The sequence below is a fragment of the Eretmochelys imbricata genome, chromosome 12 (genome assembly GCF_965152235.1).
Source record: "Eretmochelys imbricata isolate rEreImb1 chromosome 12, rEreImb1.hap1, whole genome shotgun sequence".
Taxonomy (NCBI): Eukaryota; Metazoa; Chordata; order Testudines; family Cheloniidae; genus Eretmochelys; species Eretmochelys imbricata.
The window spans coordinates 39,308,914-39,326,534 of NC_135583.1; the positions used below are offsets into that span (position 1 = coordinate 39,308,914).

Genomic DNA, 17,621 nt, shown 5'->3' on the forward strand with positions numbered 1-17,621 from the left:
AATTAACACAGCGCTATTTAATCCACGGCTTGCAGCGCTATTTGTACACGCCCACAATGGGGGCGGCGACGGAGGGCGTGTTACGAGGACAGGAACAAGGGACCTAGCCTAGGGACTCCCCATTAATGGGATGCTTTGAGTATTTAACCCTCCAATGTCCCCATCACAGTTATAGCTGAGGGAGATTATCCACAGTGAATTGCTCCTACAAACCCCATTAGGGTCATTCCCCGGCTCCCCCGTTCCTTAGAGCACTCACCCCGTGCCCATTTAGAGCATTCCTGATTCCCACACCTGAGCTGCAGCCCCCTGGCAGGAGGGCAGCAAAGCTGGGTGAGACGGACGCAGACAGTGGGCAGCTCTCCTGGTTCCCCCATGGCATGGCAGTGACATGAAGCCGCACTCCAGCTCCCCAGCTAGAAGGTGCAGGCAAATGTCCCCATGATGTTCCTTCACACCCAGGCCTCGCATTCATCCCAAACAAGCCACAGAAAGGCGTCGAGCCAGACCAGCGACCCAAGGCCGTGACCCGTGTGACCACAGGCTGCAGAGGCGTCGTTCTTCCTGCACTTGGGGGTTATTTTCATGCCATGGAAGACAGGACAGATTTGTGTCTCTACACGTTACACAGCAAACTGAACAACGAGATCACATCACGCTCCCAGCCCTGGAAATCTCAGGGCCCATGAGAATGGGCAGCTGTGACTCAAACGGCTAGAAGGCAGCATGCTGCCTCTGTCTGACACCCATCTGGTGGGGAAGGGGGGGTGGCATGTTAATTAGAGCTGGGGACTGGGAGATAGGACTCTGCGGCTTTGCTTCCAGTTCTGCCACTGCCTTGCTGTGAGACCTTGGGCAAGTCACTTAACCCTTCTGCGCCTCCATTACCCCACTTCACAGAGGGGGAAGTGACCTATCAGGAGGCTACGAGAACATCTTGGACATTTCTAAAGCACCTAGCAACCCCCTGCTACCATGGCGATAAGAGGATGTAAAGTGCTTGGAGATCCTCAGCCAAAAGGAGTTTGCCCTTCTCTAAGTGCTATTTCTTCAGGAGTTCCAGTCACCTTCGTATTCCAGCTCCAGGGCTTCCCTTCCCCATGCTAATGGGACCAGGCTTAGAAACCCTTTAGCTCTGGCACCAGAACAGACTCCCTAAGCCAACTGCCCTCCCGCTCCCCCCCAGTGAATCACAAGGAAATCAATCCTGACTGCGTTTCTGTCCCACCTCAGCTGCCCACCTCACCACACTCTCCAGCCTCCCTGGGATGCGCACACCCATGCTGCCTTGCACTTGACGCTCAGATGAAAAACCCACTTGCCCACTAATTCAGAGGACAGACAGATTGCTCTGAGCTGCCAGGGACATATTGAACACGCTCCCAGCCAGCAAGATTCCTAGCAAATCAGTTGAGATTTCCTGTTACTGGAAGAGGCGATCAGAAATGCCATTTCACCCACTACATTCTGTTTCTATGGGAAATTAACCCAACTCCTAACTGCACAGTGAGATGCAGACATCCGCTAACGATCCCCGGGGCCTTTGCTGGGGGAGGGGCTGCGGTCAGGGTCACCATATTCCGAGGGGGTGGCCATTTGGACCCAGGAATCCCAAGCAGGCTGTATGGGGAGCGACTGGGCAGTGCTCATCTCCCTTGCCAGTGGCCACGGAAATCATGACAGGCTGCGGCCATGCTCTGAAGGGGCAGCTCCCACCCCAGGGCACTATTGTGGCAGCCCCCCGGGTCTGGATGCCAACTATGGTGAAGGGTGGGGTAGGGGGTGCAGAGAGGTCCAGGCATTAGAGGAGCAGCCCAGCTCTCCGGCAGGAGCACAAGGCATGCCCCACAAGGGAGCCAGCTTCTTTGCTCTGCTAAAAATAGATCTTAACGGGGAGGTGGCAGAAAGACCCTGCCAGGCAGGACCATACACCACGAACCCAGGAGGCCAGCAGGGAGGCTGGGCTGGGAGGGGCAGGAAGGGCAGAGGGCTCAGCCCGGGTTTTATTTCCCAGCGGCGGAGGCCGGACAAGCCCCTGGCCTGGACTCCGCTGCTCTCGTCCCCACAGGAAGCCTGTGCCCGCCCTCGGCTCAGCAGTGGCACAAAGGGGATGTCTAGGCAGCAGGAACCAGCGTGACAGGCAGGCTCCGGGCACAGACAGACACCCAGAAGGAGAGCAGGCCACCGACGCTGCTCAGGCAGCGGAGAAGGGGGAGCGTGGCTATTATGGATGGATACATGGCCCTGGCTCCTTCCTGCGTCACCAGCCCTTCTGGTTAGGGTGGGAGCCTGCCGCTGCAGCAATGGGGAGGGAGCGCCAGGTGCACGGCAGGGTACAGGAGAGAGCCCAGCTTCTGGCTCTGTGCAACGCACCATCTGGCGCTCTGTACTGGCAGGCGCAGCCGCCCCTAGGAATCATTTGCATTTCCACAGCCCCTGACACCCAAGGATCCCAAAGCTGTCTGCAGACATTAAGGGTCACAAGCCCCCAGCAGCAGTTCCTAAGTCCTGTGCTCCAATCACTAGGCCACACAGCCCCCATGCATTCAGCTGCAACGGGGGGCGGGGCGCCCTGGAGCATGCCCTAGCCCTCAGCTCCTCGGGATGTGGAGCCAGGATGCATGGACATTGTGTCAGCCCAGAGCTGCGGAAGGGGACAGAGAAATCCCAGCGTCCTGACAACCTGGCCAGTCTGTGTCCGACACACCTTTAGGCCGCAGCACCGGCAGAATCAAGTAAAACAATGTGGGAAGACACTCTGCTTTAGCCCCCTAGGATGGCATTCCTGCAGCCAGAGCCTGCACGGGACCATGGCTCCTTCTCCAGCCTCCAGTATCATCGCCGGCTCCCTAGCCCGCTCCAGAGCCAACCAAGAGCTCCAAGGGCTCGCTCAGACCAGCCGCCCCAATTCTCATCCCCTGGCTGCTCTGCTGTTCCCCAGTGGTCTCCCTCTCCCCCTCCATCTGGGATGCTTCCCCACCACATCCCTCCCTGCCCCACAGCCCCTGCCCATTGGGAGGCCCCTCTGCACAGTGGATGGCTGACCCCCGTGAGGAGTTTGGGGTGGGGTGGTTTATGTACCAGTGCAGCCCACAAGCACCTCATGATCACTGAAATACAACAGCGTGCAGTCGCCCAGCTCCACAGATCCAGAACAGAGCCCCCGCACGCTGGGAAAGGGATGCAAACCCCTCCCCCATCGGCCAGGCTCCTGAGGCTAGGCCAGTCCAGGAGCTGGGGTGCCCAGACAGCGAGGGGTCTGGACAAGCCCCTGCCCCCAAACCAGCCAGCAGACGGGACCCCACTGGCCTGGCGATGGGATGCAGGGAGAAGTGACTTAGGAGCGAGCTGAGCACTGATATGGGCACTGAGGTTTGCCCCTCTTAAGAGACGGGCTCATAAATTCTGCAGTAGCTGAGCCTGCTGGGTGCTTTTCAGGGATAAGCCCAAGGAGCATGCTTGGCTGGGAAGTCTGGGCTCACCGGGGCCAGGCACGGGGAATGGCAACAGTCTGCGCTAAGCGCAAATGATCCCCCTTCGGAGGGGAGATGATGCTGGGAGCAACATGGTCTGCGCCAACCTGGGGGGCTGGAATCTGCCTGCAAACTTCAGTTTTCACAGGCAGGCAGAAAACTCAGTGGGACCTGTGTGTGGTACAGGGCAGCTGCCATCTCAGTCCCTGCTGTGCCCACCCAGCTACCAGGCTGAGCAGGGCTGAATGGCAGAGGAACCCTGAGAATGCAGCTTCACAGTGAAGGGCTGAAGCAGCTGCTGCCCTGGGTGCGAACCCGCAACTCTTTGTAACAGCCCCTGCGATCCCAAAACAGCCCCATTGATCCCACCAGAGCAGAGCTCTGCTGTGTAGGTGTCGCGGCCCAGCTGGCCTGCACAGCCCCATACCATCTCAGAGCATTACCTGCACCCTAGGGTTTCAGGGTCTGAGACCCTGGAAGGACTGGAAAGGAAAGTGTTCCAGACGTTGGATCTCTCTCCTCTTGTACCTTGGCATTTCTGCCCCGGCCTGGCAGGACCATATTCACTCACACTGGCCGGCTCAACATTCTCAGAGATTTATGGGAGTTCCACTGCCCTTTGCATAAGCTTCCCAGCCCATAGGCTAGCCCGCTCCTGAGCCGAGAGAAGCTTATCATCACCCAAAACACTGGGCTCAGTGAGAGGAGAAAGATACAAAGACTCAAGAGAGAGGCATGGGCTGAAGACAGGAGTGGGAACCAAGAACTCGGTTCTAATCCCAGCGCTGACACCAACCCTGCTGTGGCCTGGGGGCAAGTCACTCTCTCTGCTTCAGCTTCCGTAGCCCAGTTCCCAGGGGGTGTCATTAAAGCAGAGTGCTAAGCAATGGTTACTTATCTGCAAGTCTCACTCAAACTTCAGATCCCAACAGGGGCATTTTACAATGGCCAAGAATAGCGGGGCTGCAGTCACCAGCCTAGACTCCTTTCTGGACACTGCCCGTGGAGAGGTAAGGCCCACGCTAGATAACAAGCTACCCGATTCCAACCTACTGCCCAGTTCTCCCCACCCCCAACAGCTACATTCCCTGAGCTGCCATCATATTTTCCATTCGCTGTCCAGGTCTCAACAGTTTACGCCACTGCAGTGAAGTTAAACACCCGTTGTTTAAACAACCTCCCCACCCCACCACACGCCACAGAATAAACTTGCAAACTGAACACAGTGCAGCTGCCCTCCCCGGGTCACACTTCCCCTGCAGGCTGGGACACACAGTCAGCAGCATGGACCGTTTGGAAATAAACAATGTAAATTAATCAGTGGAACAGCCCCCTTCCCTCCCCCGCAAAAGAGATCAATGCTTCTGTGGTTTTAACCACCCAAGAGAGCCAGGATACAGCCAGGTGACTGTATACAGAGGCCCCCTGGTCTAAGTTGGATCTCTAATACCCTAATGGCATTGCAGAGGGCTCAGTCAGAGAGCCATGCAGGGGACCGAACACGTGCAGAGCCGGCTCATTGCCCTACAAGCGATTACCACGGCAGCCCTCGGACGCGTGCGGCGTTTGATCGCGCTGTGTCTGACGGGAGCAGAGTGCTAAACAGCACGCGTGTGTACAGTCCTAGAGCGAATCAATAACCTTAGAGCGGGGCTGAGAGCGGCTCCGGCTCTCCCAGTCCCCACAGCGCTCCGGACCAGTTCGAAACCCCAGCCAGGATTGCAAGCCAAGGCAGCGATGAGGAAAGCAGGCCAAAGGAAGAGGAGACTGGCCCACACAGCATGGCAGCAGGGTGCGCTTACATTCCACCCTGGAATCTGTTTACACGGCAGCTTTTTCACAAGGCTGATCCTAGGCAGGTTTGTATAGCAGCTGCCAAACAATGCGACTGGCAGGGTGGGGGGGGGGGGTGGAGGATGGACTGGACAGCAGGGGCTGGGAAGAGGTGGGAGGGGAACAAAGTGAAACCAAAAACTGGAGGGGCAGGGCAGGACTGAAGCAAGTGTTGCAAGCAGTTGGGGGTGGGGGGAGATGTTGCACAGAGATAGGGTTAGTGAGAGGGCGGTGCAGGGTGCAAGGCTGAGGGCCTACAAGTGGGCTCATGCATATGCCCTTAAGCAAGGCCCAGAGCGGAGAAATTTGTGCTGGTTTAGGACCCTGCACACAGGACATATTTGTACATGCCCATGTGCTATACACACCCCCCCACACCGCCCACCGCACACTGTGCAGACTGCCACCACACACACACACACACACACACACACACACACACACCGTGCAGACTGGGACCGTGCTCTCTCACACACACACACACACACACAGCACACCGGGCAGACTGGGACCGTGCTCTCACACACACACACACACACCGTGCAGACTGGGACCGTGCTCTCACACACACACACACACACACACACCGTGCAGACTGGGACCGTGCACACACACACACACACACACACAGCACACCGTGCAGACTGGGACCGTGCTCACACACACACACAGCACACCGTGCAGACTGGGACCGTGCTCACACACACACACACACACACACACCGTGCAGACTGGGACCGTGCTCACACACACACACACACACACACACCGTGCAGACTGGGACCGTGCTCTCACACACACACACACACACACACACACCGTGCAGACTGGGACCGTGCTCACACACACACACACACACACACACACCGTGCAGACTGGGACCGTGCTCACACACACACACACACACACACACACACACACCGTGCAGACTGGGACCGTGCTCTCACACACACACACACACACACACATACACCGTGCAGACTGGGACCGTGCTCACACACACACACACACACACACCGTGCAGACTGGGACCGTGCTCTCACACACACACACACACACACCGTGCAGACTGGGACCGTGCTCTCACACACACACACACACACACACACACACACACACACCGTGCAGACTGGGACCGTGCTCACTCACACACACACACACACACACACACACACCGTGCAGACTGGGACCGTGCTCACTCACACACACACACACACACACCGTGCAGACTGGGACCGTGCTCTCACACACACACACACACCGTGCAGACTGGGACCGTGCTCACTCACACACACACACACACACACACACACACACACACACACACACACACCGTGCAGACTGGGACCGTGCTCTCACACACACACACACACACACACCGTGCAGACTGGGACCATGCTCTCACACACACACACACACACACACCGTGCAGACTGGGACCGTGCTCTCACACACACACACACACACACACACACACACACACACACACACCGTGCAGACTGGGACCGTGCTCTCACACACACACACACACACACACACACACACACACACACACCGTGCAGACTGGGACCGTGCTCACACACACACACACACAGCACACCGTGCAGACTGGGACCGTGCTCACTCACACACACACACACACACACACACACACCGTGCAGACTGGGACCGTGCTCTCACACACACACACCGTGCAGACTGGGACCGTGCTCACACACACACACACACACACACACACAGCACACCGTGCAGACTGGGACCGTGCTCACACACACACACACACACACACACACACACACACCCCGTGCAGACTGGGACCGTGCTCACACACACACACACACACCCCGTGCAGACTGGGACCGTGCTCACACACACACACACACACACCCCGTGCAGACTGGGACCGTGCTCACACACACACACACACACCCCGTGCAGACTGGGACCGTGCTCACACACACACACACACACCCCGTGCAGACTGGGACCGTGCTCACACACACACACACACACCCCGTGCAGACTGGGACCGTGCTCACACACACACACACACACCCCGTGCAGACTGGGACCGTGCTCTCTCACACACACACACACACACACACACACACACCCCGTGCAGACTGGGACCGTGCACACACACACACACACCCCGTGCAGACTGGGACCGTGCTCTCACACACACACCGTGCAGACTGGGACCGTGCACACACACACACACACACACACACACCGTGCAGACTGGGACCGTGCTCACACACACACACACACACACACACCGTGCAGACTGGGACCGTGCTCTCACACACACACACACACACACACCGTGCAGACTGGGACCGTGCTCACACACACACACACACACACACACACACACACACCGTGCAGACTGGGACCGTGCTCACACACACACACACACACCGTGCAGACTGGGACCGTGCTCACACACACACACACACACCGTGCAGACTGGGACCGTGCTCTCACACACACACCGTGCAGACTGGGACCGTGCACACACACAGCACACCGTGCAGACTGGGACCGTGCTCTCTCACACACACACACCGTGCAGACTGGGACCGTGCTCTCACACACACAGAGCACACCGTGCAGACTGGGACCGTGCTCACACACACACACAGCACACCGTGCAGACTGGGACCGTGCTCACACACACACACAGCACACCGTGCAGACTGGGACCGTGCTCTCACACACACAGAGCACACCGTGCAGACTGGGACCGTGCTCTCACACACACAGAGCACACCGTGCAGACTGGGACCGTGCTCACACACACACACACACACACACAGTGCAGACCAGCACTTTGCTGGAAGCACCAGTTATTTTTCTTTTGAGGCCCTGCCCGTAAGACGCAGCCACTGATGCTGGTTTACTTCTCTTCCATTTCACCCAGGGCCCAGCCACAGGAGGGACGGCCGTGCAGCCCACTCTCCCGGACAAGCAGCAGCGGAGTCATCGGCTGGAGCCGACTTCGTGGAGCCTTTATTTCAGGAGGAAAAAACATAAAAGCTAAAATAGGGAGGCTGGGGAACAGCAGCCAGCACCCAACGCCTGGGCTTGTCCAGGAGAGAAACCCCTCAACATACTCCCTATCGTTACATTATTAAACAGGTGGGGTTAGGGGGACTCCTTATTACACAGAACACTTGAGAGAGGCTGAAACCCAGGGAAATAAGGCCTCTCAAGAGCAGGTCACATCGGTGCGGGGTCCTTATCCCAGTCTTAGTGCCGTCCTGGTGTGGACGGAGGGCAGTTTCCGCGCCAGTTCCTCACGGTCAGGAGCCTGCTCGGGTCCCGGTACTCCGGGCTGTGCAGTTCTATTTCCATCACTTTAAAGTTATGATGTTAAACAGAACTCTAGTACAGACAAGGAACCTCCACCAGCGAACACCCGCTAACGCTACACACGGCCTGGTCTACAAAGAGCTTTAACCCACGGCACACGTCCGTCTTCCCTGTTGCGGGCATGAGATCGGGTCCGAATGCACACGCCTGCCCCGGCCACAGGCCCCAGCCATGCCAAACCTTGCCCTGGGAGCGGGGTGTGCGCCTAGGAGCTTCCATTCACAATTACTGCCTATGACCAACCGGAGAACCTCTGGCACAATGGAGACAGCTGGGTGGGACCAGGGAGGGAAATAGCTCTGAGGAAGCAGCCCCCGAGGGGGTAGCCTGGTAGCACTGTAAATGGGCCAGGTGTTTCCCACATACACAAGTTCCCTGCCCGAAGCTGCTTAGAAGAGGAACAGTCTACAGGCAAAGGGCAGGAGGAGGAAGGGACTGAGGCATCCGAGCAAAGGGACTAGGAGGCGAGGCAAGGTCTGGGCAGGCTACACGCGCACGGAGTTCTTGAGGAGCAGTACTGAGGTTATGGCCCTGGACCAGTGCCTGGAGCTAAGCCACGTACTCTGGGCTGGCAGTGAAGATGCCCGCTTCTTTTCGCATGTGGTGCTTCCAGAGAGGGGCTTCAGGAGTAGCTGAAGTGAGGTGGGGGAGGAAGAGGACAAGATTTGGGAAGGTTGTTGGCAGCAGAGACAATAGTGAGAAGAGACTGAAGGGGAACGGAGGCTGGCAGCAACGACAGAGATGGGGATGAGACCCCTAATAAAACCAGGGTAGACACATGAGCAGTGTCATGGGGAGCCTGGAAAGACAACATGGGGTTTTCATTTCACATGCACCCCAAAAGGGAGGCAGCAAAGTGACACTACAGGCAGGGGAGAGGATTCAGCCACGGATGGATGGACTGGAGAGAGGAATATCGAAGACCTGAGAGGTGATGATTACGGGGTCAAGACAGGCGAAGACTAGGGCAGGGAGAAGCAGCTGGGATGGGGAGGGAGGGTGGGTTATGTTTTAGAGATGTTGTACAGAAAGAAGCTGCAGGACTTGGGTTATGTTCTGGATTTTGGAAGGAAGGGAGTAAGGCCATCTGGTTTTATTGATGGTTCTTCCACTGACTCACTGTGTGAATTTGGATAAGTGATGTCCCTGCTCTGTGCCTCAGTTTCCCCATCCATAGAATGCACAGTTCTGCCCAAGCTCACAGAGTGACGTTTGCGAAGTGCTCAGGCACAGTGGGGCGCAGGACCACAGAAGTGCGCAATAGCCCTTTTCAGAAGGAAATAACTTGGCAGGTGTTTCACAATATTCTTCCCCACATCATACCGTGAGCTGGTCACCTGAACGTTCCACTTCGGAAAAATAGTTTTGAGCACACCCAGGAGTCTTCTAACTAAAAGGGACAGTGGCTACTTAACTCAGTTCCTAGTACAGTACAAAGAAACAACTACAGAACCTAACGTGCAGGGGGAAGTCATGCAATTTTACAGGATTTCGAAGAACACAGGGTTTGCGGCTTTAAACATTTGCCTGCAGTGCTGTGAATGTAAATGCTGCCAGCAGTAGGCCAAGGCAGAAGGTGAAACTGACAAGGTTCGTGGCGCTGTCAAAACTCACCGAACAGCAAAAAATGTACTTTCAGTCCAAATCTCAGCTGTTGTTCTACTACAGGGACACGCAGAGGAAGTCTCTTTTAGAAAGAGATTATATCCATTGTGAACACACACTTAACCAGCCAAAACCTCAACCGGTGTAAATGACAGTAGGCCTCACCAGAAGTCAACAGTGCCACACCAATTTACACCAGGTGAGGATATGCCCCTGTATATTTTATAACCATGTGTGTCTCCAAGATGCCCAAACCAACATGAAGCAAATTTGGGAAACAAATCCTTGCTCCCAGCCTGAAATGCTCCACATCAACTTCTTGCGGCTGTGGTTAACACCCAGAAAAGTGGGTTTGTAACAGACAGATGGGCACACTGTCGTAGTGGTGTTTGCAGGCAGAGTTATAATTATCTTCTCACATCCTGCACACTCTGTCACTGTGAGTCACTGCTTGAGAGACACACACAGACTAGAACAAATAGGAAGTCAGCAACTTTTAAAAACGCCTCTGCCACCCAAAGTAAAAAGGGCAGCTACAGAGCTAGTCAGATTTTCTCTAACCGCCAAGAAAGCCCACTTTGCCACCCGAATCCCTGTAAATCACATCCTGACCTGCTGTGATCCCAAATGCAGCCTGACAGCTCATGGCAAAACAGTTTCAGTTTATTAATCGGAGGAGGTGGCATTGCTGATGGCAGAAGCAGTCAAGCAATTTTGACCTACTGGAGAAGAGTCACACTATAGCTTTTCACAGCGGCAGATTTCCCCCTCAACTGCTCTCTTTTCCCCTCCAAGCAGCAGTTTGCCACAGAATTTGGGTTGGAAAGCCACACGCCACCTTCCCTCCCCTTCCCTCTCCCCCCAGTTTCTAACTAGAATCTGAGGAGGTCTTTGGCTGTGGCTCATCTCCCTGGGGAAATGGTGGAAGCACCATAGCTTGGGCCTTTCTCTAAACTTGGCCAGACAAAACACAAGGAAGCTGTTGAGTGCAATCCTTCATTTGCAGAGCAATGGGCTGGATGACCCAACAGGGCTTTTCATTAGTGTCTGTTTAAAGGGAAACGGACAGTCCACTGTCAACTAACGTACTTCACAGAGTAGTACAGATCGAAAAGGTTTATTCTGTTTTTTAAGTCTCAGGACACTGATATTTTCCAGACTACTAGCCAAACGACTGCTCAAGCTGGTGGTGCATCGGTCTCCATAGAATAACATTGCTTAAAACAGTCTGAGAGCAGCTTTTTATCATTGATTTGACCTCTCTGAAAACCAGTTGCTACAGCCTAGGTGGGTTTTCCCCAAGCATACAAATTACCCAGAATGTCTTATTAACAGATTGAGACTTTCTCTTGGCTGAGTGAATGGATTAGGAGGAAAAGCCAAAATTAGTCAAAACTGCACCCTGAAGGCTATTAGCACAGCTCCTGGAAACGCTGCCGAGATTTTCTAACAGCCACCTGCGTCACTATACACCAGTCAGTCCCTCTCTCACAAGTTTCTGGAAATTAGATTGCAAAAGTAAACTCTGGATTAATAGAAACAGCTCAGGGATGACCAGAAGTTTGCTTTTTAAATATTTCTGAAATACTTGCTGACTTGATGCATGCAGAGACTTCAGACAGAGGCCGGGGAGGAAGAGTAAGAAGTTAGAAATCTAAGTAAAGAAACAGACTCCAGCATCACAACTTTTTTCTACTTCACATACTCACGCCTTGGTAGCACTCACTGTTTTATCATTCTGAATAACAACTCCTGCAAAAATGACACTCACTTCAAAAAAACCAACAAACACCTGTTACTACCACCTGATATGATTAAAACCACCTGTCTTAGGGTTTTGTACTGCCACTCACCAGCATAGTAGCCGAGTGCCTTCCCCTTACGATAGATTGATGACACATGAAGAACATTAGGGACTTTATTATCTCTGGATATTCTCTGTTTCCGAGTTATGCTGGGAGGAGAAGAGGGAGGTTACGCCGAGGGGTGGCTGATGTGGAATAGATCATTCTACTAAAGAAAAGCTTTATCAAAGAGGAAGGATTTGCAGCATTTCCAAGAGTGCTCAGTTGCTTGATTCTAATCTCCGGAAGTTCCTTCCCCAGCTGGGTTGCCCTCGTCTGAGGACAGCGTAGCCCTGGCTCTTGCACCACTGTGCTTTGTGAAGCGGACATTCTACCACATACGCTGCTTGTTTGTTCTGAGACATTTCCACTCCTCTTGCACAGTGCTATCTGATGGGTAACGAATAAAACACTAGTCTAATAAAACTCTAATAAAACACTAGTCTTTACCCCCGCCGCTCTCAGAACACTTCACAGACAAGCATCACTGTCCCCACTCAATAGTTAAGGAATCGGAGGCCCAGAGGCTGAGTTCTCACAGTGGTTCCGGGATGGACTCAGGAGCCAGGTCTGACTCCCAGTCCTGTACTCCATCCATGGGACCACAGCAGACTCCTTTTACAAACCTAACCCTCTTGACAAGGTCCTGTTAACAGGTGTGGTCCCATTCACCTAGCTAAAGGCAAGCCAAGCAAAGCGAATGTTTAGTAACAGCTGGCCTGCACTGATTTGATGCATTTCCCTGCTGCCTGGGGAAAATTTAAAAGAGCTACTCCCCCAGCAGCACTAGGCAGAAGTTGCTTGTTTTTCTACCCCCTAACCCTGTGTCTTGGGACAACAGAACATAAGAACGGCCACAGTGGATCAGACCAATGGTTCATCTAGCCCAGTATCCTGTCTTCCAGCACTGGCCAGAACCAGATGCATCAGAGGGAGTGAACAGGTCAATTATCAAGTGATCCATCCCCTGTCATCCAGTCCCAGCATCTGGCAGTCAGAGCTTTGGGGACACCCAGAGCATGAGGTTGTGTCCCTGATCATCTTGGTTAATGGCCACTGCTGGACCTGTCCTCCATGAACTTATCGGATTCTTTTCTGAACCCAGTTACATTTTTGGCCTCCACAACATCCCCTGGCAATGAGTTCCACAGGTGCCTAAGAGCAGAAAGCCAGGTTCACCCGGGCCATGAACACAAAGCATCTTGGAAAGTATGACACCTGATTTCATCCCACACTAAGCATTCAGGGCTTTGATACAAATTTGTTCTTCAGACATGCTGTTCAGGGTAGGGACCATGGTTTCTTACATGTCTCGAATGTGTCATGCACACCAGTGGTGATAGACAAGCCAGTTACTCTTCAAAAGATGATATACTATTGCGAGTGTTTGCATGCCACTGATTGCCATAGTACATAGGTGCCCGGTAGGCAGCTTTAGAGAGAGCATACATAGGAATATAAATACACACAACCTAGCCAGCACTGCCATGTGGACACCCATGTTCCATCCTCTATGCCAGTGGCTCTCAACTTTTCCAGACTACTGTACCCCTTTCAGGAATCAGAGTTGTCTTGTGCACCCCAACTTTCACCTCACTTAAAAACTGCTTGCTTGCAGAATCAGACACAAAAATACAAAAAGGTCATAGAACACGGTTACTGAAAAATTGCTGACTTTTACCACATAATTAGAAGCTAAATCAATTGGAATATAAATGTACTCACATTTCAGCGTATAGCATCTAGAGCAGTGTATACAAGTCACTGCATGAAATTTTAGTTAGTACTGACTCCACTAGTGCATTTTATGTAGACTGTTGTAAAACCAGGCAAATATCTCAATGAGTCAATGAATCTGCTGGAAGACTCTCTGCATACCCCCGGTGGGTACACGGACCCCTGGCTGAGAACCACTGATCTATGCTAACCTCTCACCCCTGGGAGCACCTCAGGTCACTAAACAAGGGCCCTTCAGGCTAAGACAGGAACATGATTGGGTTCCTGCCCAGTGCCTTCCAACTAGAAGGGTGGGGGTGCAGCCAGAAGGGTGGGGATGGGGCGGGGGGGATCTTTTCTTAAGGTCTCATCTGGCAGGAAGAAAGATGGTTGAAATGAAGAGGAAAGCTGGAGAGGTGGTGCCCCATATGGGTAGGTGGTGCCCCCTATGGGCAGGGACATTAAACCTGTCGTTATGCAAGGCACTGCATTTAGCTGTATGGAGTGGAAATCTATCCACTTCATGAAAGAACTTGTACAGATACAGATAGACATCATCTTCCTTGCCAAATGATATTTTTTCATTGTCTGTATATATATATAAAATCTCCTCACTGTACTTTCCACTTTATGCATCCGATGAAGTGAGCTGTAGCTCAGGAAAGCTTATGCTCAAATAAATTGGTTAGTCTCTAAGGTGCCACAAGTCCTCCTTTTCTTCTTGCTGCTGGGGATGTACTTAGAGTCAACATTAAGCAATTCATGGACTGGTGGGTGGGGAAAAGAAAAGCTGAGACCGATCTGTGGTTTTTATATAGAGTGACACCCCCCCCTCCTTCCCCCCATGGGTCGGCCTTGCCCCCTGTTTCTCTCCTGCTCCTCCGTTCCCCCACATGGACATGCCCGCGCTGCTCAGAGAGCGGACCCAGCCCTGGCAGAACACGTGCTGCGTGCAGTGACTGGCCAGTTCATCCTACAGGTCGAGTGCCCAGGGGGCTCTGCCCCAGTCTGGTCTCCTTCTCGAGCTCGCTCCCCCACGCCTGCAGGTGAGTCGCAGCGAGCTTCCCACGCGGGATCGCCCACCGGCCGCGCGGAACGCGTAGCTCTCCGCTCTGCAAAGGGACGGGAAGCACAAGAGCCCGGAGCGGACACAAAGTTTCTCCACGCTACGCTGGCTATTCCTCCCGTCCCAGCGCGACATACACGGGGGCTGGAAGGGTCGCCAGCCACGTCTTAAAAAAAAAAACAAAAAACAACCGCACCGCACCATCACACATCCAACCCCCCCAAATCCAGCCTCCGCGCGCGGCGAGCAGCCCTCTCCTGGCAGCGGGGGGCTCGGACTTTCCCTGGGCTCTCCACTACGCGAGCCTCCCGAGGGAACTCCCGACCCACCCGGCCTCGCCTGGACCCCCAGCGGGCCCCCCCTCCCCCAGCGGGCTCTGACAAACCGGGAGGGAGGGAGCGGGGCAGTTCCTTACTCACCGGCCAGGAGCGAGAGAGGCAGCAGCAGCCAGTACAGCGCCCCACACAGCGCCCGCGGCTCCATCCCGCCCCGCGGCTTCGGCGGGGGTGGGGGGCAGAAAGAGCCCAGACTCCCCGTGGGTGCCCGCAGCCAGCCCCGCGGTCAGGCTGAGCCCAGGGGCCGCCCGCAGCGCATGGCGCTGGGCAAGCCCCGGCGGGCTCCGCGCGCAATCGTCCCTTGGTGCCGGGCAGCTCCCGCGGGGAAAGTCTCGGGCCCGGGCGCGGCGGGCTGGCCCCGCTCCTGCGGGAACTCCGCTCCGGGCAGATCAGCGGGGCCCGCTCCGAGCCCGCTCCCAGCTGCGGGGGGCGGAACAGCGCGGCATCGCGGAGCCCCCTTCCCGCGCTGCCCCGCGCAGGCTCGTGTGTAACCCGAGCAGCCTGGCCCCGGCGCTCCAGTGGAAAGTCTGATGCGGGGGAAGGAAGAAGGTGGATTTATCCGGGGGCCGAGCTCGGCGGGCTGGGCCCGGCTGCTCTCCCACGGGTCTTTATAGGCGCGGTCTCCTCCCTGCCCAGCCCCGGGCCGCTTCCCTTCAGCCCCCATGGGCTGGGCTGGGCTGGGCCGGGCCGGCCGGGCTCACAGCCTGCCTGGGGGAGGCGCTGCGCGGGCGGGAGGCCCCCCTGTCCTGGCGCGGAGGGCTCATGGGGAAGCGACAGCTGCCCCCGGGGCCCGGCTTCTGCTCGTAGTGCCCACGAGCCCGGAGCAAGGGGCTCCCCCCGCGCGTGGGTCCGGCCCGCTGGCAGCTCTGCCGCCCGGGGCGGGGCAGGGGCAGGGGCAGGCTGCTCGCTCTCGCCCTCCCGAGGCGCAGCCCTCCTTGCCGCGGGCCTGGCTCCGGGGGTCCTGGCTGGCCTCGGGGCTCGGATCCTGACCCCATCCCCGCAGCACGTGTGCAAGCTGCGGCCACAAGGCGCTTTGCGTCCAACTTGCGCTTTGCTGTGGCCTCCCCGGCCTGCGCCAGCGGGTCCCACTCCCTGCCCGTCCCCGGGCAGCCGCCGCGCTCAGCCGGGGAGCCAGCACCACCTAGCGCCGGTACCACGCTTGCTCCTCTTAGCGCCGGGCAGCCCGCGACACTCCGCAGCGCTGGGGGGCACCCAGCACCCACCCTGTGGCGTCCTTCCTGCCTGGGGTGGCCCCTGCCCGGTCGGAAAAGAGACAGGGCTGGCAGGGCTCTGCCAGGAGAGTGCGCGCCCGCTGCTGTATTTGGGGCTGCCTTGCGCAAGGAGGAGACTGCGGGCTGGGGGGATCAGGGGGGTTGGGGCTCTGCAGTTAGTGGAGGGGAAGCTCTGGGAGACTCCTCTTATTGTTGAAGTGCGATCGGATCACAGCCTTGGTCTCTGCTGCCCTTTAGAAAAGGAGAAACCAACCTGAGAGGTGCCTTGTGCAAATTAACAGCAAATCACCTCTCCCCCTGCCAGACGAATCAGAGCCATATGCCAGGAGCCAGAAGCCTTAGCCAGAGCTCACCTGCCTTCCACCCTTTCCACCACAACTTCAACAAGCAGCACCCATCCATCAAACTCCCCCTCCCGCACCCCCACCAACTTCCAGGGCACCCTGGTCAGCTCCAGCGATGGAACCCTAGAGACAACCGGTCACCACACCAACCTTTGCAGATCCAGTAGCCACCCCAAACACACCAAGAAATCGGTTATCTCCAGCCAACCCTCAGATACCACAGAATATGCTCCCAGGAGAAAGTCCAAGATACACAACTTACAATGCTTAAAAACCATCTTCACCAAACAGAGACACTTCCCCAGAGATGTAGATTGCAGCATGGAATGGGCCACCCAAATACTCCAAAAGAACCTTCAATGGGGGGGACAGGGGGAACAACCACCTTTGGCTGCATATCCCTAGCTGTCACCTACCACACCACACTGGAACCCATCTGGGGTATTATTAAACAATTATAACCCATAACGCAATGGAGACCACATCCTGAAAGAAATATTTCCCATACCCCCTCTTCTGGCCTTTGAACAACCCCTAACCACACTAAGCTCATCCTCAAAAGCAAGAGCCATACAGACCAGGACACACCAACTCAGTGCACTGCCAGACGAACAGGGCAGTATCGTAGATGAAGTTCAGACTAAGGCGTGATTATTGCTAGTTGAAAACTTTTCTGTGGACAGGGTTTTCAGGACCTGGTAAGAAGCAGGGATAAGGCTAGGGGACCAATCCCAGTATTGTATCCAACTTACAACAGATGCAAAACCTGCAGACATATTTCCTCCGCTGCAGTGATCA

The 17,621-nt window shown here is 55.5% G+C and overlaps 1 protein-coding gene across 3 annotated transcripts in view; it reads right to left on the minus strand.

The window, feature by feature from the left end:
• Nucleotides 1-15,858, minus strand: part of PIEZO1 (piezo type mechanosensitive ion channel component 1 (Er blood group)) — a 109,356-nt gene extending 93,498 nt beyond the window's left edge. For 2 of the 3 annotated variants that reach the window (XM_077831277.1, XM_077831276.1), the window contains exon 1: nt 15,332-15,857. In XM_077831277.1, the coding sequence (XP_077687403.1) occupies nt 15,332-15,395 (64 nt within the window). In that variant the 5' untranslated portion in view covers nt 15,396-15,857. Of the gene's footprint in view, nt 1-15,331 lie in introns of all 3 variants that reach the window. The other variant, XM_077831275.1, reaches the window with a different exon arrangement.
• Nucleotides 15,859-17,621: the final 1,763 nt, after the last annotated feature.